A 27,023-nucleotide genomic window follows, 5' to 3' on the forward strand; every position below is an offset into this window, starting at 1 on the left:
AACAGCAAATACTGCAAATCAGACACCCTCCCCCACCCACAAGAGAGCCAATTGTTAAACATTTATTAGCATACCACCACCTGTACCCCCTTACCGTTTGTTCTATACATAGTGTGTTCCTCTAAGCAATGGTAAAACGAAAATATATATGATTTGTGTGGAATAATGACTTTGGGTGCTGAGAAGCTTCTGGTCCAAATTTCTTACCTGATTTATGTGTTCTTCTCATATATTAGTTTATAAACTTGAAATTCTCAAGTTTAAAAATGCCTCCTGAGTTGCTTATAATATTGGGCCATTTTAAATTATATAAATAATTGCATAGCAAGTAGTAAGTATATATAATTATTTTTAAAAGTCTTTCTTCCAAATGAAGTTTTAAGATGCTATGCTAAGCCAGCAAACCTAATTTTATCTTTCTTTAAGCTTTTGTTTGTTAAATTATCATTGTAAAATGGCTACAAAACAATGTCCTATTCCCAAATTGTGGTTGGCAGATACTTGGTATTCCAGAGAGGCCATTCTTTTCATCTGCTTTTAGTAATCTCAGCTGGCAGTGAGGAGTGTGTAGCTGGGCAACGAAAGTAAAATCATGCCTCCCTACTAAACCAAAGTCAGTTTTTTTTTTTTTTTTTTTTTTGGTAGCAATTATCTTGCTCTTTTTTTAAAAATTTATTTATTTATTTATTTTTGGCTGTGTTGGCTCTTCGTTTCTGTGCGAGGGCTTTCTCTAGTTGTGGGAAGCGGGGGCCACTCTTCATCGCGGTGCGTGGGCCTCTCACTATCGCGGCCTCTCTTGTTGCGGAGCACAGGGTCCAGACGCGCAGGCTCAGTAGTTGTGGCTCACGGGCCTAGTTGCTCCACGGCATGTGGGATCTTCCCGGACCAGGGCTTGAACCCGTGTCCCCTGCATTGGCAGGCAGATTTTTAACCACTGCGCCACCAGGGAAGCCCCCAAAGTCAGTTTTAAAGACAGCGTCCAAGGACGATGGTGGGCATAGAAGTGGGAAGAGAATGTGCATGGTATTGATGGAGCATGATTCATTGCTTGGAACGTTTGCATTTGGGGGCTCTGTTACCAGTATTATCTCTGTAATAGTTTACCTAATATGTGGCTCTGCTGTTTAATATTCTCAGATGATTTTTTTAACATCTTTATTGGAGTATAATTGCTTTACAATGGTATGTTAGTTTCTGCTTTATAACACAGTGAATCAGCTATATGTATACATATATCCCTATATCTCCTCCCTCTTGCATCTGCCTCCTATCCTCCCTGTCCCACCCATCTAGGTGGTCACAAAGCACCAAGCTGATCTCCCTGTGCTATGTGGCTGCTTCCCAATAGCTATCCGTTTTACATTTGGTGGTGTATACTACTCAAAGCAATCTACAGATTCAATGCTATCCCTATCAAACTACCAATGGAATTTTTCACAGAACTAGAACAAAAAATTTCACAATTTGTATGGAAACACAAAAGACCCCAAATAGCCAAAGCAATCTTGAGAAAGGAAAATGGAGCTGGAGGAATCAGGCTCCCAGACTTCAGACTATACTACAAAGCTACAGTCATCAAGACAGTGTGAGACTGGAACAAAAACAGAAATATAGATCAATGGAACAGGATAGAAAGCCCAGAGATAAACCCACACACATATGGTCACCTTATTTTTGATAAAGGAGGCAAGAGTATACAGTGGAGAAAAGACAGCCTCTTCAATAAGTGGTGCTGGGAAAACTGGACAGTTACATGTAAAAGAATGAAATTAGAACACTCCCTAACACCATTCACAAAAATAATCTCAGATGATTTTTCAGTTAAATCCAAACATTATGCAGTTTTCATGATCTTTTATAGTGTGATTCCAGCCTTGCTTCTCCCTCCTTCCTTCCACTTACTTACTCTGAAGGCAAACTCTGTCAGACTCTTTCATGCCTTTTTACTTTTTCATGGGAGTGACCTCGATTTTATCTTTGACTCTTCACAGCCAGTTATTTACCTTAAGATTCAACTCAGAACACCACCATTTTCTCCCAGAATTTGTCTCTTTCTTGTGATTCCCATAGATTTCCATATATTTTTACATACCCCTTTTACAATAATTTTTTAATGAATGTTGTGTGCTTGCTCTGTGTGTGTGTGTGTGTGTGTGTGTGTGTGTGTGCATTTTTCTTCCCATTTGAAACACTATAAGCTCTTGAGGGTAATGACTGTGTTTTCCTAGCCTCTGTATTCCCAAGACATAATAATTGCTATATTCAAACTTTTTGAATGACTTAATTTTTTTTTAATGATTTTAGAGTAAAACAGAATTTGAGTTCCTCTCTAACAGGGAACCTTCAGTAATTGCTCCCTGCGTCATGATTTGCCTTTTTTGTGCTTTTTAGGCAGATACACAGATTGACCGAGAGCATCAAAACTTCTATGAGGCATCACTAGAATATGTCTTTAAAATTCAAGAGGTTCAAGAAAAAAAGAAGTTTGAATTTGTCGAACCGGTAAGATTTATTTTCCCTATAAAATAGTAGGTACAGTACATCTCTGAAACAAAATTTGCATTTTTTTCTGTTGAAAATTATGTTTTTTTAAAAAATAAAAGGAGAGAGAGGAGTGGGGGAGGGTGAGTAGGTAGAGCACAGAGCACTTTAGGGCAATGAAACTAATCTATAGGACACTGTAATGGTGGATACATGTTATTCATTATACGTTTGTCAAAACTCATAACACGTACAATACCAAGAGTAAACTGTAATGTAAACTATGAACTTTAATAATAATATGTCAATATTGGGTTATCACTTGTAACCAATGTACCACACTGACGCAAGATGTTAATAATTGGAACTCTGTGTGGGTAGGGGCCAAGGGTGTGTATGTGAACTCTATAATTTCTTTTTTTTTTGAATTTTTAAATTTTATTTTATTTATTTATTTTTTATACAGCAGACTCTTATTAGTTATCTATTTCATACATATTATGAATTCTATAATTTCTGCTCAGTTTTTCTATAAACCTAAAACTGCTCTAAGAATAGCCTATTGATTTAAGAAACCTAAAATTAAAACTTAAGGCATGTATATTACATATACCTAAGGGAATATACCTCACCACTAAAGTGACCCATTTACCAAACCTTTAGTTGAAGGGAGAATAGGTAAGGCTGTATTTCTTCCTTTGTTCCACCCTGCTTCCTTGCAAGGCTGGGACCTGCCTGACTTTCCAGTGAAGTCATTTATTTTCCTAAGTCAGTGTAAAAAGTAATGGATTCCCTAATGTAAACTGCATTATAGAAGAAGAACAGGTGGCTGGTCTTTATAAGCTTGCTTCATTTTCTTAGCATTTTTCCCAAGTAATACCCTAATATGTTACAATATTGCCTGAGTAGGCATCTTCATGAGGTATCATCTATGATGAATAAGGGTGAGTTCTATAGCCAAGATAGTGCTCAGTTCCCATGTGATGATGGAGTAGCAATCATAAAATATGTAAGCAATCAAATATATAATTTAAGCCATACTTTTCTTCCTAGGTCAGTTTATAAAAAATCTATTTATAATGGGAAATAAAATACCCTATTCCTATTTTAGTGGAGGTGACACGGAGAAGGGAAGATCCATTTCAAAATATATTTGAAAATTTTATTTCCTGATGAAAGCCCATCAGTGATTCCCTAAAGATGATGAGAAACTGAGACAAGGCAGAGTCTGGGAAGAGTCATCAGCCCCTGCCTGGCTCCCAGCACCTCTGCTTCACTCCTCTCCCTTCAGCCGTAGCCACCTGGCTTTCTGCTGGACACTTGGCAAGTTTCTAAGGCGAGCCCTTCAGCTAGAACGATTTAAGGAACCAGAGGCCACACCACAGGCTCAGGGATTTAACTTTAACCCTGTGTTTGGGATGACAGCCTTGACTCCAAGTTCTGTTTGCCAAAGAGCTAAGTCCTTAAACCCCTTAGGGTGAATTGATAACCTCTTATTTAGCAGATGCTTTGAGGATCTGATTAAAAATTTGCGGGGGGCTCTCCGAAACTCATCTGGGGTTCATGGACAACTGGTCAGCCTAATAAGCCCTAGTCAATGAAGATGACTAATGCTTAAAATTCTTACTCCCCTTCTCATGGAGTAATAAGTTCTGCCTCTGAAGTCTATCATGGTTTTTGAAGCCTCTCTCCTTGCTGGCAAACTTCCTCCTTATGGCCTGCCTCTTGGAATTTCTGAATTTTAGCTCTTTGTTAGAATGCCCCCATTAATTCTGATGGTTTTCCTTCATACTCCTTCATTACCTGATCCCATTCCCTTCAGATACTGTGCTCATCTTCTCTGCGGTTCTTCCTCGCACCTGGAATTATCCTTTTACATCTGTAGTGCCTCTCTCTCTCTGGAGAGGTATGCAGGTAGCCTATTTCCCCATCTGAACCTCTTTTATAGCCCATCCTGTCTGGGAACAGTGAACTAGACCATTCTGTAAGATGACACCAGGTATATAAAGAAAAGGTTGTAAAATTGTTTGCTCATAGGTCACAGAAGGAATGATAAGAATTTATGAATTCCTGTGATAATATAGGAAGAGAAATGGAAATTGTCCTTCAATTGAAATGTGTTTTCTTCTCTCCCTCTACTGTATCCCGAACTGGGACAGTCTGATGATAAGTCTTCTGTAACGCATGCCTTTCTGGTGACACCACAATCAAGGTCAATGTTAAATTTGTCCTTCTTCCAAAATATTTTCCTGGCTGCTGGATTTTTCCTATTAGAATGTCTGGCCAAACCAAATAGTACTGTCAGTTTAGTCTCCTTCTCATTTCCAGCCGCAAAGTCTCATCCACGGGGTTTTACTTAATTTCCACCCCAATGTTGAGAAGAATAGTAACGGGAGCGATAGAACATGGGCATGTTGCTCTTTAGGTTATACATTTACAAATCAATTTGCAGGAAAAAAGCTTTCAAAATTTCAAAAACAAAGCCCGGAGGAGCTATAAACATAAAAGAACGTGAGGATACTTTAACATCTTTGCAGGGTTTTTTCTGCAGAAATCCAATTCCTGTTGCATAAAGTTTTATACTGCAGAAATGAAGCAGTCTATGCCAGTTTAGCTGAGATTTATTTAACAAATAAGCATTAGAGTAAAGCAAAATACTTTAGGGATGCAACTAATCTCATACAGATTGTATGATATCAAGTAGAAAATATAAATAGTCCTGGTGATTCCCATTAAATAATATTCTTACTTTATGATGATCATTTGAGATAATTTTACATTGTTTCAATTAATGTCAAGATCCTACGATAGTTGATCTTTGAACAACATGAGTTTAACTTTGTGGATCCCACTTATATTTGGATGTTTTTCAGTAAATACCGCGGTACTACACAATCTGCTGGTTGGTTGAGTCTGAAGATGCAGAACGTACCAAGGCAGGACTGTAAAGTTATATATAGAGTTGCAAAGGTCGTGTGTGTGTGTGTGTGTGTGTGTGTGTGTGTGTGTGTGTGTGTGTGTGTGTGTGTAGGCATCCTTAATTCCCAACTTGTTTAAGGGTCAATTTGTACTTACAATAAAACTTCTACAGAATATTCAGATGATATTAGGAATAGATGTTCCTACAGTGTCATTATTCTAAGGAGAATCTAGGTCTAATACAAGGGAAAAAGAGGGGGCATTTATATATTTTTTATAAATTATTTTTGAAGTATACAGAAAACCAGGTTTTTAAACTCAGTTCTCCATTAGCTTTATGATTTTAATGGCCTTTTTCCCCCTCTGTTTATCTATCATATTTTATTTAGAAAGTGATGGTAGCTAGCTCCTGATTTTAGACCCGTACTACCCAGTATGGTAGCAACTACTTGTGTATGTCTATCAAACCCTTGAAATGAGACTAGTGTAGATTAAGATGTGCTCCAAGTGTGAAATAGATACTAGATTGAAAAGGCTTTAGTACAAAAAAATTTTTAAAAAGCATGTGAAATATCATTAAAACCTCTTCTATATTGATTACATGTTGAAATGATAATCTTTTGAATACATTGTATCAAAATATTAAATTTCACTTGGTTTAAATTTCTTGTGACTACCAGAAAGTTAAAAATTTCACATTGGTTTGCATTTGTGGTTCACATTATATTTCTGTCCGGTAGTCCTAGCTGCAACCTTTGAGATTTGCGAAAAAGATATTTGAGTTCAGGTCTGTAATGGGGGAAAAGAGATCAGCAAGAGAGAAACATCATCTCCTGACTCTTGATCGTAAGATCCTCCTACTTCTCAGAGTTGCCTGGAGTTTCTGAGAATTTTGAGGGATTAGGAGAAAAAGCTTGAGAAGTAGCTGAACATGAACAACCTACCTAAGAGAGTTTAACCCCAGTGTCTCAGAAGTCTGTTATGGGCCATGAAAGTTTGTGGTTCAGAAAACCAAAAGAATCTTTTTATGACAACTCCTTATGGTTCATTCAGCTGCAGTTGGTGTATGTTTTGATTATAGCCTTTGAGCGTACTTAGTTGGGACTAATGTTTTGTGAGCAACTACTATGTGTCCCATGTTTTCTGTGTTCTCCCACATGAACCCCACCACGGCTTTATTATTGGTGGTTGTTATCCTTCCAGATGAGGAATTTAAATCACAGAAAGATTATTAGTTGCCTGAGGTCACAAACCTAAAGAGGGGGAGAACCAGGAATCGAGAACCCAAGTCTGAAGTTACAGTTTTGTACCACCTACTGCTTTAATGGCTACTTGATTACAAAAATTAGTTCTTCTTAAATAATACTTGCTCTGACCAAATAAAATGGATGACCCTAGAAAATTGGATTGTAAAGCTACTTTGATTCCTTAAAGTTAGAAAAAGAAAGTAAGAGATTGACGTTTACTTTGGTAAAGGTACTTGAGTCAGGGCACATACCTGTCCATTCATTCACCTGTTCTTTCATCCTTCTTTCATCATCCTGTTTTAAGTTGTCTCCCCAGGCCACAGGTGACTGGCCACTTTCCATGTAGAGACAGAAAAGTATAATGGCTGAGTGACAATAAGACAGAATTTGGCTTCAGTCTTAATAACTGTGTGAATTTGGCACGCTTTTCAAAGTCTGTGTGCCTCAGGCTTTTATCTGTCAATCAGGGATAAAAATTTGTATGTAGTTCCCAGGATTGTGATGAGTCTCAACCGATGCAGGTAATGCACAGAGTAATTTCCTGGTTCATTATTAACATCAGCAAGGTATCAGCTAGTGTGAGCTCTCACATGGACTGTTATTACTAGATATGTAAACAGTATTGATGAATCATTTATTAGTGTGGCTTCAAAGCCAGATAAAGCTTTTTCAAAAACACATTTTTAATTTTAACATGCTTCAAAGTATACATCTAAATTCCGTAATAACATTTTCATTTTAGAGTATTTTTTAGCCTTCATTTTAGTCTTTTTGAATTATGTTTAAAATTCATATGATAAATGAAAATAAACTATTAAATATAAACTAAAGCACACTGCTTTTGATCCTCTTCCCTTATTCTGCTGAATTTAATTTTAAATCATTTTCTGAAGAAAATTTCAGGTAATTTAGTTAACATGCTTTAGTTTTTTAACTTATTATATCATGAAGTATACTGTAAAATGCTTTGTGGGTTCTCTAAAAAAGTTTGAATAATGTTGAGACTGAACACCAGCTACTTGCTAAGTTAAAAAAGACTATCAGATAGTATATAGACTTTCGGGTCTTGAAAGTCAAACCTTTTGTGTTCTTTTTCAATATGATTGGTTAGCCTTAATGTAGAAAATTTAATTTAGGGAAAATTAAAGTGAGACTATAAGATAATGTCATTTAAAAAAAAGAAAAACACTGTAGGACTAAAGGTTACATTTGTATCCTGCTGAAAAACCTAAGTGCAATCGTTCTATAAAAATGAAACAATAAAGCTCTCCTCAGCTCGTATATTTTTAAATAAAAACTGTGTTGGTTTTTGGATTTAGTTCTAGATACTGTCATTGAACATCTGAAATTTATAATAGCAGTTAGATAGTGAATAGAATTTTGGGAAAGTAAGAAAAAAGCATTCTATGTGTTTGGCTAACTCATCCCCTTGTACTTCATATATGGGAAAAGAATCTAAAAAAGAGTGGATATATGTATATGTATAACTGATTCACTTTGCTGTATACCTGAAACTAGCACAACATTGTAAATCAACTATACTCCAATAAATTTTTTAAAATAAATTAAAAAATTAAAAAAAAAGAAACTAACCAACCCCCCCCCAAAAAAAAATCCATCATGTAAAGGCCTGTTCTAAACGTAGCTTCTGCTGGGCTTAATCATATCAATGGCCACATTACCTTCTTCATTCCCATTTAGTTGAAAAGATAAGCTGACTGTTCTTCCTTGGTTTTGTTCCTTTACCACAGAATTTTACCTCTCCCTACTGCTACTTCATCTGAATTCCATCCCCTTGAGATCTTAGAAATTCTTACCTTCAGGAACTCCAGTGAGACTTTACTGCTGAGGCAGTATATAGCCATGACTTCAAAAAATTTTGGCTTTTTAAATTAATTGAATCTATGTGCATATCCATTCATTCATTTGTTCTCCCATCCTTCTTTCATCACCCTCTTTTAAAAGTTGTCTCCCCAAGCCACAGTTGACTGACCACTTTCCATCCTTGACTCTCCTTTTTTTCTTCAGTTTTCTCATTTATTGGGTTAGATTTTGATACTTTTTCATTTCCATTCAATAAACCCCTCTGAGCGTCCATGCATTAGACTTAAAGCACTCTGTAGTCATTCTGAAGCTGTCCTCTAACATGTTTCTGTTTCCTCCAAGTAAAGAATAGCAAAGACTACAGCAGTAACTTGCAGGTCAGACACCTGTACAGGACGAAAATTGATCCCTTGCCTTTGCCCTACTTTTCCAATCTTCTTAGAGATTTCAGTGGCCAAATGTAAACATCTGTATAAGATTTTGATCTCTTTTAGTACATTGTGGTGCTCTGTGTATAAGTGTTTGTTTTATTTTTTTAAGAAAAACAACCTTATTGGGTTGTATAATAATACACATACCATTCTGTTCACCCAGTTTTAATTCGTTTTTGTCTGTGGTGTGACATCGGTGTCCAGCTCTATTCTTTTGCATGTGGCTATCCAGTGGTCCAAGAATTCTTTGTTGAAAAGACTGTTCTTTATCCACTGTATGGTCTTGGCACCCTTGTGGAAAATAAGTTGACCGTAGATGTATGGGTTTACTTCTAGACTCTCAGTTCTCCTCCACTGATTTATATGTCTGTCCTTGTTCCATATCACACTGTGTTGATTATCCCAGTGCTGCTCAATTTGGACAGCAGTCATCTGGAATTACTGGAATTACTCCAAATTGCTTCGGAGGTCTGCCCCTCACTCCCATGCTAAACCCTGACACCTTTTTCCACTTTGCTATTCACAGTATCACTGGTAACTGTGAGCCCTTAAGGCTTGAAACCTGGTGATTAATGGACTGGGAAATTATGAATAGCTGTTCCCTTACTGACTTGTAATGGGTTTTGCTAAATGATTATCTATAAAGGCAGTATCAGTTTTTACATTTGGTCAGGTTTTTGGAGTGGAGAAGTCATTTGATTCTAAAGCCCTTGGGAATAATGAAATGCTATATGAGTTTGTCCTGATGATAAAAGTGCCTTTCTTAATATTAAAACCTAATCTGTCTATCTAGTAGTTTGTAGTGATTGTTATTGTTATTTAAAAGTTAAGTTTACTTTAAGGTAAGCTGAGACAGTAGTCTTTTTCCCACCACTCCACCCACTCAGGCACATTGAACAGAGAAAATGACACGTGGGAGATGCAATTCTTAAAGATTGTCAGGCTGTCCTATTAAGTTTCCTTAATTTAACATCATGGAATTTATTGAGGATGAAATGAATGAGTATATATTCAAACCTAAGAAACATTTAACTTTGCTACCATCTAGAGGCAGTTACTTCATACATGCTGTCTTTATTAAACTTTCCCAGATGCTACTTCCAAAGTAGATGTGGAACAAAAGTAAAAGATAGGTGGTTCTTTGTATATAATTTTTCTGTACCTCCCAAAGAATTGTACTGTTCCTAGTGGGTGCTCAGCATGCATTGTGAGATTAAAACATATTTGTTTGCTACTAAATGAATCTGAATTTTACCAGAAATTGCCAATAGGAGATGGATCTCAGGGAATTGGGTGTTTCATGGGAATATTTATTGCAGATATTCTTAAAGTATCTTCTTTATAAGTTAGATTCTTTGTACTTAGCTTGATATTAGAATAGTATCTTTTTTTATAGCATCCAGTTCGTAATAAGACAGTTTAATTGTGGGCTAATTATAGACATTAAAAAATTAAACAATACTCCTTCCAACAACTTCATAAACTATTATTCAGATATTTAGAAGGCCTAAATACTTCAAAAGTATTTTCTTATTTTGTCTCTGAAAATCTCTAAATCTACACATCCAAGCCTCAGTTAAAGGTAATTTTAATCCTATTTTAAGATACAGTTCTTTTTAATTGGGCCACAGTATGTGCAAACTATATATCTTAAATTATTGGGTAATTTAACAAATATAGCATACTTTTAGTAAAGGATAAGCTATTGAATTTTAGTTTTGATAATAATTATTGATGTAAAATTGACAGTGTAAAATAGTTCTAAAATTTGCAAACAATACATTTTGACACATTATCAGGAACTGTTGAACAAGTGAAGGAAATTCTTTAAAATATAACAACTTAAAACCAATTTGAAAGTATATGCTTTCCAAAACGAACATAATTTTGTAAGAAGTTGACTTGTTAAAGGAAGAAGAGCATTAGGTCATTGTAGAATCAGTATTTAACTGTTGGAAATCATAACACACATACATACCAGTTGATGCTTAGCTGAATCCTCCTTCTTCCCCAGACAGAGGAAGTGACGGGATGTTATTCACATACGAAAATGGTTTCAAATTGTGTTTCTTCCTTAATTTAAAATAATAGTTTACAGACATATTATGCTATTTGAATTAGAAAAACATTAGCCACTTCTCAAAAATATTTTCTAACTTTATTGTAGGAAGAAGTTGTGGATGAGATTGAATTGGTGGACATGTCTGTGGAATAAAATCCCAGTGAATTAAATGAAAAAATTTAAGTAAATTATTTTTCAGTTATAACATTTCATATAAACAACTGTGTCCTGTAACTCTATGGAGAGCTGCTCTTGCTTTACAAATAAGAACATCATAAATAAGCGCATCTGAATTTGGGATTAGAAGGCTAGGATCATAGAAATTGTGCTTTTCTAAAGGAGATTTTACTCTAGCTCTTACATGAAAGATCTGTATCTAGCACCATGTTTTTGCTCAGTTCTTCCCTCTGTTTTGAGTTCTTCCTGCTGCTTAAGTGTTGTCTGTTTAATACCCAAACCAGTACTGCCACCTTGTGATATTTTTCTTAATTTCATCTGGCCATCCTTATTCCTTTCCTTGGGTACTTTTATCTCTAATTTACTGGTTTAGTCTTCCTCACATCTGCACATGTTTGACCTCCCTATTTTGGTTAGAATCTCTTTTATGTTTCTTTGGTCTTTATCCCCATTAATATTCTCTCCTGGATATTTCGTCAGTGCATTGGAAGATTAGAGTACTTGACTTGACATCTGTCCATGACAAGACTTAAATATTAAATCACGTCTGCCAAAAAGAAAAATTTAACTTCCATGTCTTCTGTTTCACATCCATAATTCTAGTGCCTACTTAGGTAAGGAGATTCAAAATTTGTTAGCTTCAGAGATTAGAATGAAATATAATTTCTCTAATTTATTATATTTGATCATGATTTTTAAAAAACACGTTTTCATGGTTTCTTTTGTATCTCTTTATTTTTGCAGCTTTTGTCATTCCTTCAGGGTTTATTTACTTTTTACCACGAGGGATATGAACTCGCCCAGGAATTTGCACCATATAAACAACAGCTGCAGTTCAACTTGCAGAATGTAAGACTATACCTGTTCTCACTGCCTCTCCTTAGTGAATAAGATGATCCCAGGGCAACTGAGTTATGACCAAATTGAACCTTGGAATCTTTTAAAAACTTATCTAAGTACAAAAAAAGCTCACTCATTTAGAAAAATCACTTAATAAATTTACTAATTTTTTTTTTGTAATTGCTGGTTGAAAGTATGCCAGGAAAGAGTAAATCTTATTAACTCTTTAGAGTTAGAAAAATATATACTGGCAAATTTCATAAAAATAAAAATGTCTGAGGTGCAGAAACATTGGAAGCGTTTGCCTTTATCTAGTGTTTTCATTATTTTACTGGGTGACCTTAGGCAAGTTGTATTTCCTGAGAGGGCAGAATTTCTATATTTGTGAAATGAACAGGTGGACTTTCACACTCTGTCCCTTTCCTCCCTGAAGTTGTACTATTACATAGCTGATATTTAGTGTTTTGTAAAAATAAATTTAAATGTGGGTTTGAAGCATTCATAATAACTGCTTTAAAGCTACAGGGAGAATTATTTACAAACATCCTATCTCTTTCTGTCAGGGTTTATTTTGTAAAGTTCTCCAATCAATCCTTTTAATATCTGATTGCATAGTTAGACAAATTCTGACTTATGTATGCTGAACACCAGTTACACTTCAAAAAAAAAGTTAGCCAATCCATTTCTGCTTATCAAATATGACAACAAAATCTTAATTGTTGAGGATTTTGTATAAATTAAAAGTTATTTCTGAAACCCTGTCTAGTACTCTATAGCTAAAATAATTTGTGAAGGTTTCACTTAATTTTCTATAAAAAGCCTGCCTTTCACTCCTTACCTGATTCTTGCCATTATGAAGATGTTCAGCAAATAGAAATATGGAGTTGGAGTGTCCCATGAAAAATATGTGATTGGATTTATTCCACCTGTGTTTCGAGTTTAGCTTTTTATTTAACCTAGATTTTCTAGCAGAATCGATTTCACATTCAATTCATTCCATTGTTTTTCAATATGGAATGCATTTGGGCTTTTTTAGTAAATATTAAAAGGGAAAATTATAAAATCCAAAGTATTTTATTATTTATTTCCATATTAAATGCAATTACAGTAAGATTCCTGGGATTTGAGAACAGGAGACAGGTAAAGTATTAGAAAAAATTCTGATTCTTATGTTTAAAAGGGAAAAGCAGCAAATTAACTTACTTTGAGATTCAGGTCTTTTAGTAGGGGCTATAACAAAATCTTAAAGTTGGGTGGTGATGATTTTTATGTTTCCAAATGAATATTGTTGAGATAATGTGGCCTGAATACAAAATTGATTTTCATAGAGAAAAGCCTTATGCTTTCTATGTCTTCCCTTAAGTAAACATGCTATGATGTGAATAAGCTATTTCTTACAATAGAAGAAGTTAGAACTTGGAAACCTGTTCATTTTTATGAGTTAATTTATGCACTGACTTCTTGATAACTATATTAGGATTTCTGAAAAACAAGCTAAGTGATATGTCTTCAGAAAAGTTCTTGGAATAAAAGTGATGAACTTTTTTCTTGGTAAGTGCCACATATATCAAAAGTATGTGGATTTATTTTAACCCCCAAAAGAAATTAAGTCCCTGTGTATCTTCCTTTTTACCTTAGGTATTATGGCATATAGAACTCTATTTAATTAGTATTGTGTATTTGTAAAACTATAAGTTGTCCCCTAGGTAATGTTAAGTGGGAAATTGGATGAAACACACACACACACACACACACACACACACACACACACGGAGATTCAAAGAGAAACATGCAGAAGGTCATTCAGCAAAGTTTCGCTAAAGTAATTCAAAATTAGAGCCTAGGATTCAACGGAGAGGGTTGTGGATATAGTGAACAGTCCTGAAAGAATCGAGGTTATCCTTTGCACCATTTGCAGTTTTGAATTTTTAGGCTGGAGATTCCTCAAAACTGGTAGAAAACAATGAAGGAAATTGTTATTTCTGTTTACTTAAGACAAGGAATAATTTTGAAAGTACGCGACAAGAGGTAGAGCGGTTGATGCAAAGGATGAAATCTGCCAGTCAAGATTACAGACCACCCAGCCAGTGGACGATGGAAGGCTACCTTTATGTCCAGGAGAAACGTGAGTTGCAAAGACAGAAGTTAATGTCTCTTATGATTAACATTCTGTTTCTGTGAGAAGTGAGTTGGTTAGTTTCTTTTCCTTCAAGTAGGAAGACTGAAATTCCTGACAGCTTTATCCTACTTAGTCTGCTCTGCCAACCACTGCCACCTAAGTGTGGAAGTTCTTCCCCTTTGCACCATCAGATTCTCTAAGTTGGTATGTTATTGAACTTGGAACTTACACTTTTCATGATGATATAGTAACACGAGTTCAGGTTTAGAATTTAATTGTGATATCTAATCTCAATTTAAAGTTTCATGGAGAATTAAAAATCAAAGGCTTTATCAGATGAATCATCTTGGTGACTTTGGTAATAGTTTTCCCCTTCAGCAGCATTATTTCATTTAATTCTGTGCTCTGACAGTTTTCAGGAGTAAAATTGGCAATTATGTAATGTCAAACTGACACTCTTTACTTCCTGATGTTAGGAAATAAGCATCAGACCCAATAGAACACTACTATAATTGCCTCACACTAAGAAAGTTTTTTCTCACAAAAATTAATGAAAAGCCCTTCAAACTTGTATAACTAGGGTCCTTTCTTGTCATAAAGTGGAACGAGTGTGACTAAATTAACTCTCTATTTCAAACCAGAATGCCCTAAAGCACTCTCTTACTGTTTGTGCTAAAGGAACAGTTGTTTTTTATTTCCAGTGCATCATGGACCAGTGTCCTCGTAAAACACAAAATTACGTGCTTGGATTTTGCAGTAATCTCAAATTGCTCTGAAAGTTTTGAAATGCTTATTCTCACTTTCCGTACTTTTTCTCACATACTGGGACTAACAGACTACATGCAGTAGCGCTGCTCCAAGTCTCCCTATCTGTAGACAATACATCAATGTAGTTGTTTTGGTTAGAAGACATTATAGTTAAAGGGTTTGAGATGCGGAAGCTGTAGATGTTGGGTTGACTGTGAAAGTTTTTTGGACATGATGCAAAATGATCACTAAAATGCCAACATATTTTATATTTTACATGCCTAGGTGATGCTCATTTGTTCCTTAGCAATATGCAAGTGAATAACAGTTTGATCCAGTTATCTTGGCAAACATTTATTACTACATAGGTGGTAGAGGGCTGCTGGCTCAGCAGGTCCGGTTCCAGGACTTCCTCTCTCGTAACTATCTACCTTTGACCAGTCTGCTGCTTTCAGATGTTAAAATGGTAAATCTGATTACCTGCCTATCTATTCCCTAATTAGAATATCATAAATAGGTTTTACCAAAATTTCTTGAAAAAGACCGATTCTTTGGTCATATATACAGTATATGGATTTGACTCAGGACTCTAAGGAAATGTTTGAATACTGAATAATTATTCCATATTTGAGAGCCTCACTGTGAGGGCACCTGGAGGGGAGCTCACATTTTGCTGAGTGGAAGAATTTGTGGATAATGAGGCCTGTTCAAACCTGCATCTGGTAGAGGAGGTGCCATCCTCTTGCCTGAAGAGTTTTTATTCATTTTAACTCAATAATACTTTATTTCTTGAGGTTTCCCCCCCCATTGTTAACACAGTTGTTGAAAGCTTTGTGAGTATACAATATCTTGTTCTAAACAAAAAAGCTTTGGATTACCTAACAAAATTCTTGTGTACATAACCTTCAAATATGCCCTGTTCAATTGCTACTTGGTAGTTTATCCATTGGATGGTGCCGTGGTTTGCTTACCCATTCCCCAGCTGTTGGACATTTGGATCAAACTAAAAGCATAGTTCCTACCATACGACCCAGCAATCCCACTACTGGGCATATACCCTGAGAAAACCATAATTCAAAAAGAGTCATGTACCAAAATTTTCATTGCAGCTCTATTTACAATAGCCAGGACATGGAAGCAACCTAAGTGTCCATCAACAGATGAATGGATAAAGAAGATGTGGCACATATATACAATGGAATATTACTCAGCCATAAAAAGAAACGAAACTGAGTTATTTGTAGTGAGGTGGATGGACCTAGAGTTTGTCATACAAAGTGAAATAAGTCAGAAAGAGAAAGACAAATACTGTATGCTGACATATATATATGGAATCTAAGGGAAAAAAAAAAAGGTCATGGAGAACCTAGGGGCAAGACAGGAATAAAGTCACAGACCTACTAGAGAATGGACTTGAGGATACGGGGAGGGGGAAGGGTAAGCTGGGACAAAGTGAGAGAGTGGCATGGACATATATACACTACCAAACGTAAAATAGATAGCTAGTGGGAAGTAGCCACATAGCACAGGGAGATCAGCTCAGTGCTTTGTGACCACCTAGAGGGGTGGGATAGGGAGGGTGGGAGGGAGGGAGATGCAAGAGGGAAGAAATATGGGGACATATGTATGTGTATAACTGATTCACTTTGTTATAAAGCAGAAACTAACACACCATTGTAAAGCAATTATACTCCAATAAAGATGTTTTAAAAAATAAAAATAAAAGCATAGTTCCTTTAATAATTTCAGGGCTGGATGGGTGGACAAAATGCAGTGTTTTATGCACCTGTCTGATGTTGGTATCTTTTGTTCTAAGATACATGACTTCTCTGAGTCAGGCTGAACTGATCATAAAGCCCTTTGTGGCACTGACCTTTTTTTCTGAGAGTTCCTGTCCCTCTAAATGATAACATCTACTCTTAGGCTACAAAACTCAGGTAAATCTTCAACTCTAGTGTCTCTCTGTAGCCTGGGACCAAGTCTGTCCATTTATCTTGTCGATTAACTTTGAACCCACACCTTCTCTCCATCTCCACAGTCTTGCAGTGACCTCCTAACTGTTCTCTTTTCACCTCCAGGCTTGTCCAGCTCAGTCCATTCTCAGAGAGCTTCCAGCAGCTCCCTGCAGTGCTTGCTTGGTTGTGCCTCTCCTGTGATGGCCCTGGCCGTGCATGGCATTCAAGGCTCTCACAGTTGGGCTCCTCTCTTTTTAGCATCCTCTCTTATGATGTTGTCTTCCTGCTCCCACGGCAGCTTCCATCTCCATTTTTCTCTATAGCTACCTGTGTTATTTTTGTAGCTTTAGCGAGGTAAACTTGGCATGCATCAAATTGCACATACTTAAAAAGTACAGTTTGATCAGTTTTGCCATATGTATGCACCTGTGAAGCCATCACCACAATCAACATAATGAACATATTCATCACCTTCAAAAATGTTCTTATGCCCCAATATAATCCCCCCCTCCTTTAATTCCCACTTACCATCCACCCCTCTTCCCCTTGCCTAGGGATTTAAAAAGAAAAAATGAATGGATTTATATGCTGTTGGTATTATTTTTCTATAAGGGACAAGTATTCAAAGCCCCTTTCTACTTGGAATCTTTGAAAGCATTTATATTAAGAAAATCTGACCAGTTCACTAAGACATATTGATTGTACTCTTGCTGTCACTGAGTAAGTCCTGTGGGGAACAGAAAATGAGATGAAGAATATGGCTTCAGGGTGTTTATTCTGTAATGGAAGGCACAAGATTAACTCACACAACTAGCAACCAGTGATCAATAGTAAATATCAGAGCTGTAAATTGAGTGATGAATGGAGATGGATGTAATGGGGTGGTAGCAGATTATTGCTGTTTAGACATAGCATTCCACTTTATCTGGATATGTGGTTTGTATGTTACCCACCTCTAGGCAAACATTAAATTACGTTCTAGTAGACTCCAGTTTAACCAGGAAGAGCATGGGGTCCAGAGTCAGACAGAACTATGTTGGAATTTTATGCTACCTGTTAACTGGGTGATTCTGGGTAGGCAACTTTCTGAGTTCAGTCTCCTCATTTATAAAAGAGAGATATTTACATCTGTCTCACAATAATATTGCAGGAATTAGAGATAGTGTATGTAAAATGTCTCTGTTATCAGTAGTGGTGCATAATAATACCACTGTGCTTCTAGGAGCCCTTACTATTCTGTGTAATTTATATTTGTCTCATTTAATTCTTAAGACAACTCCTGAAAAATATCATTCCTCTGAAAAGAACAACTCCAATCACATGTCCTATTGATGAAGAAAGTAGCACCATCTGCAGCTCTTAAGCTTTATTTTCTTTTATGTAAAATGTACTTTATAATGTCTGACTTTAAAAGTTCCTAGAAAAAATGTTGGCACTTAGTAGGTATTCAGTGAATATTAATTCCTTCCCATTCCACAGACATCATCTCAGCAACCTCAGATGATCACTGGGTAAAAACTTGTTTTGTTTTGCAACTTTAGAGCTATAATAAATTCTATTTACCCAGACTTTTTTTAGGGACTTCAGAATTGCTTGCCTAAGAATGTCTGCCCTGGCCTGGTGCCAGGCAACTTTAAAGAAAGCAGCCTGTGTGTGCAGCACACTTGAAGATTGAATGCATGAGGTTCTGAACTTAAGATGGAGGCAGGAAAAAACACCTTGGGTCTAAAATGTCATCAGAGTGTTGCAGCAGCTTTATTTAAAAATTACAGTTAATATTGCTTCATAAATCGCTTCCTAAGTAGTAAAGTCACTATAAGGATTTCTATCCAGCCACTTTCCACTAATCAGCTCTAAGCCTGTAAGTGTTTTACGCCACATGTAACAGAGTTATCAGCAAGTATTGTTAAGTATTATAGTGTGAAATGGTCCCAAAACAGAATTGAAGTTAATTGTAGTAATCCTTTGTGATTATCAAGTATATAGCTGCACCCCATAATTTTAAAATCTGGAGTGGTTAAAGCTAAACATGACACCAAGGGCACTACTATTATAGAAAAAAAATTCAAATGGCTCATGAAACACTTTTCTCAAGTGGTGCATTTCTACAATTCAGTTTCTTGCTTTTGGATATATGGTTGTAAAACCAAGCCAGCAATAACATTGTACATAATTGTTGCTAGAGAGATCCAGGTGTTACGCCAAATGGGACCCTACATGAAGAAGCTATAGGAAACAAACTCCATTTTCAACCCTCTCAGCCCTCTACGGCATTTGGGTGCAGGAGAATTGGCTTCCCTGGGGAAAAGCTGAAGGTTTTCTACCCGGGTCATGAAAAAATTGAACTTATGGTGCATCCCTGTGCCCTGGTGAAGCAGCATTAAACAGTTTTTAAGACTACTGGATGATTAAGTGGCACACTGTGGGAAAGGGTTGCACACCACAGCAGGATTGTGTTTATGGGGAAAAAGAAAGTGAGCAGTTTACATATACAGCTTTTAATATAAATGGTAGAAATTATTTTCCTTTTAAAGAGTACTTTGAATTCACTTTTTTTCAGATTAGTGTTAAGAGGAAATAACTCTATGATCAGTAAAGTCTTAGAGAAAGATGAGTGATTCATTCCTTCTTTCACTTAACAAATCTTTATTGAGGAACAACTGTATGTCTGGCCCTGTTCTAAGGATTAAGAATATACTAGTCAGCAGGACATCACTTGTTCCTGTTCTCATAGAGCCTTAGTGATGGAGACAGACAATAAATTGGGTGAATTAGTAAAATGTTAGTCATATCAGTGGTAAAGTGAAGAAATAAAGTTAAAACAAGAAAGAGACATAAGAAATATCAAGGTGAGGGTGTTGTGATGTTAGCTATCTCTACCGAAAAGGCCATTTTATAAAGGTGACATTTAGTAAAAGACCTGAAAGAAGTGACATTGTCATGCAGCTATCTGAAGGAAAAGTAGTCCAGTTAAGTGCAAATGCTCTGGGGTAGAAATGCATTCACTGAGTGCTGAGATCAGCAAGGGGGCCAGTGTAGCTGGAGTAGAGTATATGAGGCAAAAGGCAATGAGATCAATACTGAGGAGCCAGATCATGTGGGGCCTTTGGCTTTTATCTGGGGTAATGTGGGAAACGACTGGAGAGTTTTGAACAAAGGGGTGAAATGACCTGGCTAAATTTTTAGCAGGGTATTTCTGGCAGTTTCAAAAATAGAGGACAAAGATAGAAGTAAGGAGACCTGTTATAGTACCTCAGACTGTCATTTCTCATTCTTCCTACCTCTACGGGATGCAAGTATACCACTTTTACAGATGAGATAACTGAAGTTCAGATCTAAAGTAACTCTTGAGTTTACAGAGTGAGTGTCGGTACTGTAAATAAAGCCAAGTTGTTTGGCTGCAAGACACTCTACCCTACACCACTCTTGCTCCAGACTAGCCTTTCTCACTCACAGTAAGCATTCCCAACTTGCATGGTCTATGGAAATACTCAGTTGTGTTTCATAGCATCGAAAACTGTACAAACTTCGGTACAGATCATTTATTAACAATCTGTAATGTTTGTTTCCTTACACTAGGACCGCTTGGTTTTACATGGATTAAACACTATTGTACATATGATAAGGGAAGTAAAACATTTACAATGAGTGTTTCAGAAATGAAATCCAGTGGGAAAATGGTGAGTTGTTTTTGTTTTTTAATTGAACTTGTTATTTAAGTAATGGAAGCAAAACAAACAAAAATCATATGTGCTTATTTTTCTAATAAACGTGCTCACAATTTTTAAAAATTGAAAAGTCAAAAATTTTTCTCTTGCTTTAGTGACCTTGAAGACTTATAAAGAGTGGCCAGGATTTTTCTTTTATTTTGGCTATGGAATGTTTATAAGCAGTTATATTAAATGTAGGGACACCTTGGTAGGTGTCATCTCCTATCCCTGGCAGCAGAGTTGTTTGCGTTGTTGGTTGGCCAGCAGCCCATAGAGACTGTCAGTGGCTGGTCCAGGCTCACGGCGACTGCATCTTTCTTCCAGGTGGTCTCTTGTGGGAGCCCGGGTTTGCCCCTGCATGCCACTTCCTTTTCTGCACTGTGTACTACTTACTGAAATGCTGGCCAACAAAGTTTCTCAGAAGAAATCAATCAGTGCTTATTTACCCCTAAAGTGAATCAGTCACTGAATGTCTCGCATGGGTAGTGAACAGTACAGAACAAAGTGTACCTTATATGCGGAAGTGCTACAGAATACAACGCCTTTATTGCATGTAGTGTACACTCTTTTTGTGAGTTAAGATATGAATATGGCAAACAGTTGGACCTATGAATTAAATAATTGAACCGTCATCTAAGAATCCTAGAGCTGGGAGTTATCCTAAAGATTATTTAGGCTAGCCTCATTTTACCTGATTAAAAAATAAAGACAATAGAAAGTAAGTGACTTATTCAGCTAATTTGTGGTGTAGATCATGGCACAGGTAAATGTTGATCTAACTTAGACACATACTCAAATACATCAGCTGAAACTTATTGTGCTTGGGCATTCATTAGAGTCTAATAATTCAAAGTAAGAGACATAAAATAAAGGAGAACATACCAGAGAAAAAGAAACCTTAGATTGCTACCCTCACAAGAAGTTATTAATGCTATAATCATGCCTAGTTTCTACTCTAAAAGTTTCATAAGAAAAGATATTGCCCAAAAGTCAGTTTATGTGACAGTCAGTGAGCTAATAATAAATAGACCAAGCTAGAGTTCTATTAATAAGAGAGATTTGCAACCAGAAACAATAGAATTAACCAGGCATTAGGTAAATATTCCCCTTAAAATTGACTGGCATTTCAGGTATAGAAGAGAGTTATGAATTGAGCCTATGTTGGATCCTGTCAAAAGAGGTTTAGTTTAGTTTTAGCAGCAGACTACTAGTTGGTTACCAGCAGGGGAATCACGAGGTATGCATGATAGTAATAGCATTATAGCAAGTATCTACTAGAACTTTAATATTTTGGTAGCTCTCTTTTTTTTTTTTTTTTTTTGCGGTACACAGGCCTTTCACTGTTGTGGCCCCTCCCGCTCTGGAGCACGGGCTCCGGACGCACAGGCTCAGCGGCCGTGGCTCACGGGCCTAGCCGCTCCGCGGCATGTGGGATCTTCCCGGACCGGGGCACAAACCCACGTCCCCTGCATCGGCAGGCGGACTCTCAACCACTGCGCCACCAGGGAAGCCCTTGGTAGCTCTCTTGAGGTTTTGAGCCAGCTATCATTTAATACTCTATGGCTCCAATACAAACACACACACACACACACACACATATTATAGTATAATTTAACATTATAAGTAAATATGTTGAAGGGTACTAGACAGGCATGTCACAGAATTCTTTGAATAAAACAAGTATATGTGATTAATTTATTAATAAATGGTTTGGTGTATTACAGTTGGGCAGTTAACATTAGGCAGAAGTCTTTGTATTTATAGAAACGGGGTGTGATTATTATCTTTATACATAAACTGTACTCTAAGTTGTCATTTTAATATGGAAACTTTAGGTGGTGTATTTAATATATTTCATTTCACCTTGTCATCATGTCAGTAATGTGCTCCACTTCTTGTTTCAGAATGGCCTTGTTACTAGCTCACCAGAAATGTTTAAATTAAAATCCTGTATCCGACGAAAGACAGATTCAATTGATAAACGATTCTGCTTTGACATAGAAGTAGTCGAAAGGTTTGAACTTTTCACTTTACATTTTTTAATAATCTAAATTATTTGTTTCTTTCTATGTATAGATGTAAATATGAAACAGCATAAAGTGCTTGTTTTTCAGTCTCTTTTTTAAAGACAATATATATGTTTATTTCATTCTTTCACTTGTTTCTTCAACAAATAAGTATTGCATGATGCTTTCAAAAAAGTAAATCAGACACAGAGTGCTACCAAAGGGTAACATCACTCAGAGAAGAATCTGGAAAATCAGTAAAGATGACTGCCTTAGGGGAAAGTGCGTATTGTGGACTGAGGTCCCCATCAAAATGAAGAAACCTGATGGCATTGTTCATGGCTCCTGGGTCAGCCTTTTTGTATGGTTTTGAAATCTAGTGGCCTTGTTCCCAAGGAATAATAAGACACAACTGCAAATTCCATAAGCTTTCTTTAGCCAGTGAAAGTCAGTGCCTACCATGTACACAACACTGTTCTGGGCATTCTTAGCCACAGAATATTGGGAGAGACATAAAGGTTGTGCATTCAAGCTTATCATCTAGTGGAATTATTTAGCTCTGTTCCTTTATTGTTTCAGTACAAGTAGAATAGAAACAAAATAAGGAGGAGTATGTTTCTTGATCTCTGTTGCATTCCATAATCTATTTTTCTTCCCCTGCATTACCACCATGCTTTTCTGAATATCTCTAGCTTTGTGTGTGTGTGCATGTGCGTGTGTGTGTGTGTGTACACTATATATATACTCTGACATACTATATACACTGTTATATACTATAGCTTACGTACGATAGCTTGTTAACTATTTAGTAGGGCATGGCCTTGTTCTTATGCTTCTTTAAAATAGTGTTAGCTATTTTGGCCCTGTGTTCTTATGCATTATAGATCTGCTTATTAAGTTTCCCTTTCTCTCCAAAACATCCTTTGGGATTTTTGACTGGATTTCCATTAAAGTTATTAAATTTCAATAAATTAATCAATGGTGAGTTGAACTCTCCCAAGGATTTTACATATCTTTTACATATATATTTTTTTCAGATTTGGTTTCAGGTATATTCTTTTTATTTAAATTTTGAATAAAATTCTTTAGTAGAAACTCTTTTTTTGTTTTATGGTTAAGGTTGCCACAGAGAAAGACTATTAATTTTTTTTATATATCAATCTATATCCAGTACAGTTGTTGAACTCTTGGTTTTAATAGTTTTGTGGTAGGAACTTCTGGTTTTTCTATGTAGATAAATACCAACATGTTAGTGATTTCTCTTTTCTTTTTTTCGACACTATCTAGATATATCCATGGAGCACACTGTTAAACTCTGTGCTTTAGTTGTTTCATCTGTAAAACAAGGATAATCAGTACACACATCAAAGGGTTGTTGTGAGGAATAAATGAGATAATAAAGGAGACATACTTATAACACAGTGCTTGGCACATAATAAACAGCCAACAAGTATTGATTGTTGTTATTATTTGTGTTTTACACTGGCTTAAATTCTCCAAGATAAAATTACCTTGATCTTTATAATACATTTTCCCTTTTCCTATCAGTCTAATGAGCTGTTTTCCTGTTTACGTAGAGATATATGCCTTTATCACAGTTTTAACTCACTCCAGGCTTTTAACCACACAATATTTAAATGAAATTTCCTTCTTCATGTACATTTTCACAGAACCCTCTAGTTTTCTATTTATCTTATGGACAGCCTCCACAATTAATTAGATTAATTTCACTTTTTTCTGAATTTTCTATTTTTCTCTCTCTTATATTGGTTTCCTTCCTCCCTTTGCTTGCTCGTTTCTTGAAGCACATCCTCAAGTAGCTATCTCAGAATGGGTGCGTGGGAGAGAGTTGTTTTTATACATATTAATTGTAATATTGTGATCATTGTATATGTAAACACTTTGGTTTTAGTGTCTTCTTAATAATTGACTAGTTATAGTATAAGGCTTTCCATATTGCTATATACTCATTGTAATTATTTTTAGTGACTAGTTGTACCACGTTGGGTCATAATCTTAATCATTCTCATACTGTGGAATGTTTCGGTGCTTTTGAACTTCTGTGAATATAGCTTTTCATCCTTTTTGGTCATTTCAGGGGAAATAGTATGAGCCTAAGCTCCTTCAGATAGTCTTATACCTAAAACACTTACTGATTTCATTTTTTAAATTCCTTCTTTCTTCTTCTCTTTCCTATCTTTTTTTCTCTTTTCATTTCTTTTTTCTCTTTCCTGCTTTTTCTTCAAATTTTACTTTTAAAGTTAGCCAAGAATTTAAAAAAAATAATAAATGTGTAAAGGCATAAAAGTAGTAAATTGAATATATAAAATATTTTTTAATAGGCACGGAATCATCACATTGCAAGCCTTTTCAGAAGCTAATCGGAAACTCTGGCTTGAAGCCATGGATGGGAAGGAACCGGTAGGGATATGACATTCTGTAATTTAGATTTTATTGTTCTAATAATTGCAAAGTACATCTGAAAAAAATTTTATATGTCTATAGTGTACTTGAAAATATTAAAATAGCAAATCAGAGGAGTAGAGACTCTTACTGTTTTCCTAGTGTTGCGTCACTGGCACATAATACCAACTTCTGAATTCATTTCCCCAGGGGACTTCCAGGACTAATTTAAAACCCTAAAATTACTTTTAAAAATTACTTATAATCATTAATTTGGCTACATTGATTAGATTATTTTATTTATTTAATAATTCTTGAGTGCCCACTCTGCAAGGCCTGTGCTAGGCTTTATGATCAGCATGATGAACAAGTTTCAGGGAAAGAGCTAATCCTGGTCCTAGACCATTGTTTAAAAGTCTCCTTTGCTAAAACTGTTTGTGGCTTGACATTTTCCCTCTATCCAGATCCCCATTTTTATAATAGTTATTTTGATGTTGACATAATTTACTTAAAATTATCACGGAGGCTTATATAAAAAAGGGAATAAATCATTGATGACTTTTGTGAAGAACACTGCAATAAATGATTAGAGGGATGAGCACACAGAGCAAATAGGATGCACCAGCCTGTCCCTTGAAAACTATCTTTTAAATGGCAGAGAACCTGTGACCATTCTTCTGAAAAGTACCTATGCAACAACAGAGCTACACAAAGTGTGGTCCCCAGACTGAGTCCATCCTACAAACCGTTACCAGGCTACAATAAGATGAGTGCAGAGATTATGATTAAGCATCTGGAAAATTTTATAGCAATGAGAAGTCATTTTACATCTGTTGAATTTAATAATAAAAAATTTGGACTCTGCATCTATTCTTTATCATGTGTATTACCTTTAAATTTTATTGTAATTTATAAAAATGTCAGTCAGCGACAGATTAAAAATTAAAAACAAAGGAAACTGGTTCTTTACCACTAACAGTTGAGGAGCAAGCCCTGACCTAGAAGAAATTTAGAAGAGAGTGTGATAGCTCAACAAGTACAAGTTAGGATTGTACACACTGAGAAAAAAACACTAAGCAGATAATTTAAGGAAGGAAAAATCAGGTGAAATCCATCATGAGATACTTCCTGAAGAAGGGAAATTATGCATCATGTTGGAGAATAGAATGAGATGCTCAGATCAGAGGGAAAGAGGTAAAACTTTGCCCAGGGCAGGACAGCCAGGGATGGAAAGGATTGGGAGGCAAGATTGGAAGTCGGGCTGGGGAGATGGCATTGTGGACACAGTAGTTGTAAGACCTTGAAATCAAGACACACCCTTTGTGTATCAGTGTACCAATATCACCCTGGTAATCTTCTGTGCTGGGTCATTAATTGAAAGTAACTGACTGGCTTCCTTTGTTTTTTAGATTTATACTCTGCCTGCGATTATTAGCAAGAAAGAAGAAAGTAAGTCATTCTAATAATTATTTCAAATGTTATCACATAGATTTTTTTTTTTTAGTTGAAGTACCATAACATATTAGTTTCAGGTGTACAACATAGTAATCTAATCTTTGTATACACTGTGATGATTACTGCAATGTCTAGTACCATCTGTCACCATACGATTGTCCCCCTTCATCCATTTCACCCACCCTCCAACCCCCTTCCCTTCTGATAACCATGAATCTGTTCTCTATATCTGAGTTTGGTTTCATTTTCTTTGTTTTTTTGTTTTGTTTTGTATATTCCACATATAAGTAAAATCATATGGTATTTGTCTTTCTCTGACTTATTTCACTTAGCATAATGCCTTTGAGGTCCCTCCATGTTCTTGCAAATGGCAAAGTTTCCTTTTTTGCAGCTGAGTAGTTATCCATTGTGTATATATAGCATGTCTTCTTTATCCAGTCCTCCACCAATGGAAATTTAGGTTATATCCTTATCTTGGGTATTGTAAATAATGCTGCAATGAACATAGCAGTGTATATATCTTTTTGAATTAGTGTTTTCATTTTCTTTGGATAAATACCTAGAAGTAGAATAGCTGGATCATATGGTAGCTCTGTTCTTAAACTTCAAAGTACCTTTGTTCTATTTTCCATAGTGGCTGCAGCAAT

General features: G+C 36.0%; 1 protein-coding gene across 2 annotated transcripts in view; it reads left to right on the forward strand.

Annotated features, from left to right (window-relative positions):
* Positions 1 to 27,023, forward strand: part of ARHGAP42 (Rho GTPase activating protein 42) — a 283,900-nt gene that overhangs the window by 207,367 nt on the left and 49,510 nt on the right. For both annotated transcript variants that reach the window (XM_004283345.4, XM_033412084.2), the window contains exons 6-12: positions 2,392 to 2,502; positions 11,886 to 11,990; positions 13,977 to 14,106; positions 20,382 to 20,482; positions 22,417 to 22,526; positions 24,861 to 24,939; positions 26,331 to 26,370. In XM_004283345.4, coding sequence (XP_004283393.1) covers positions 2,392 to 2,502; positions 11,886 to 11,990; positions 13,977 to 14,106; positions 20,382 to 20,482; positions 22,417 to 22,526; positions 24,861 to 24,939; positions 26,331 to 26,370 — 676 coding nt within the window. The remainder of the gene's footprint in view (positions 1 to 2,391; positions 2,503 to 11,885; positions 11,991 to 13,976; positions 14,107 to 20,381; positions 20,483 to 22,416; positions 22,527 to 24,860; positions 24,940 to 26,330; positions 26,371 to 27,023) is intronic.

The sequence above is a fragment of the Orcinus orca genome, chromosome 8 (assembly GCF_937001465.1).
Source record: "Orcinus orca chromosome 8, mOrcOrc1.1, whole genome shotgun sequence".
Classification (NCBI taxonomy): Eukaryota; Metazoa; Chordata; class Mammalia; order Artiodactyla; family Delphinidae; genus Orcinus; species Orcinus orca.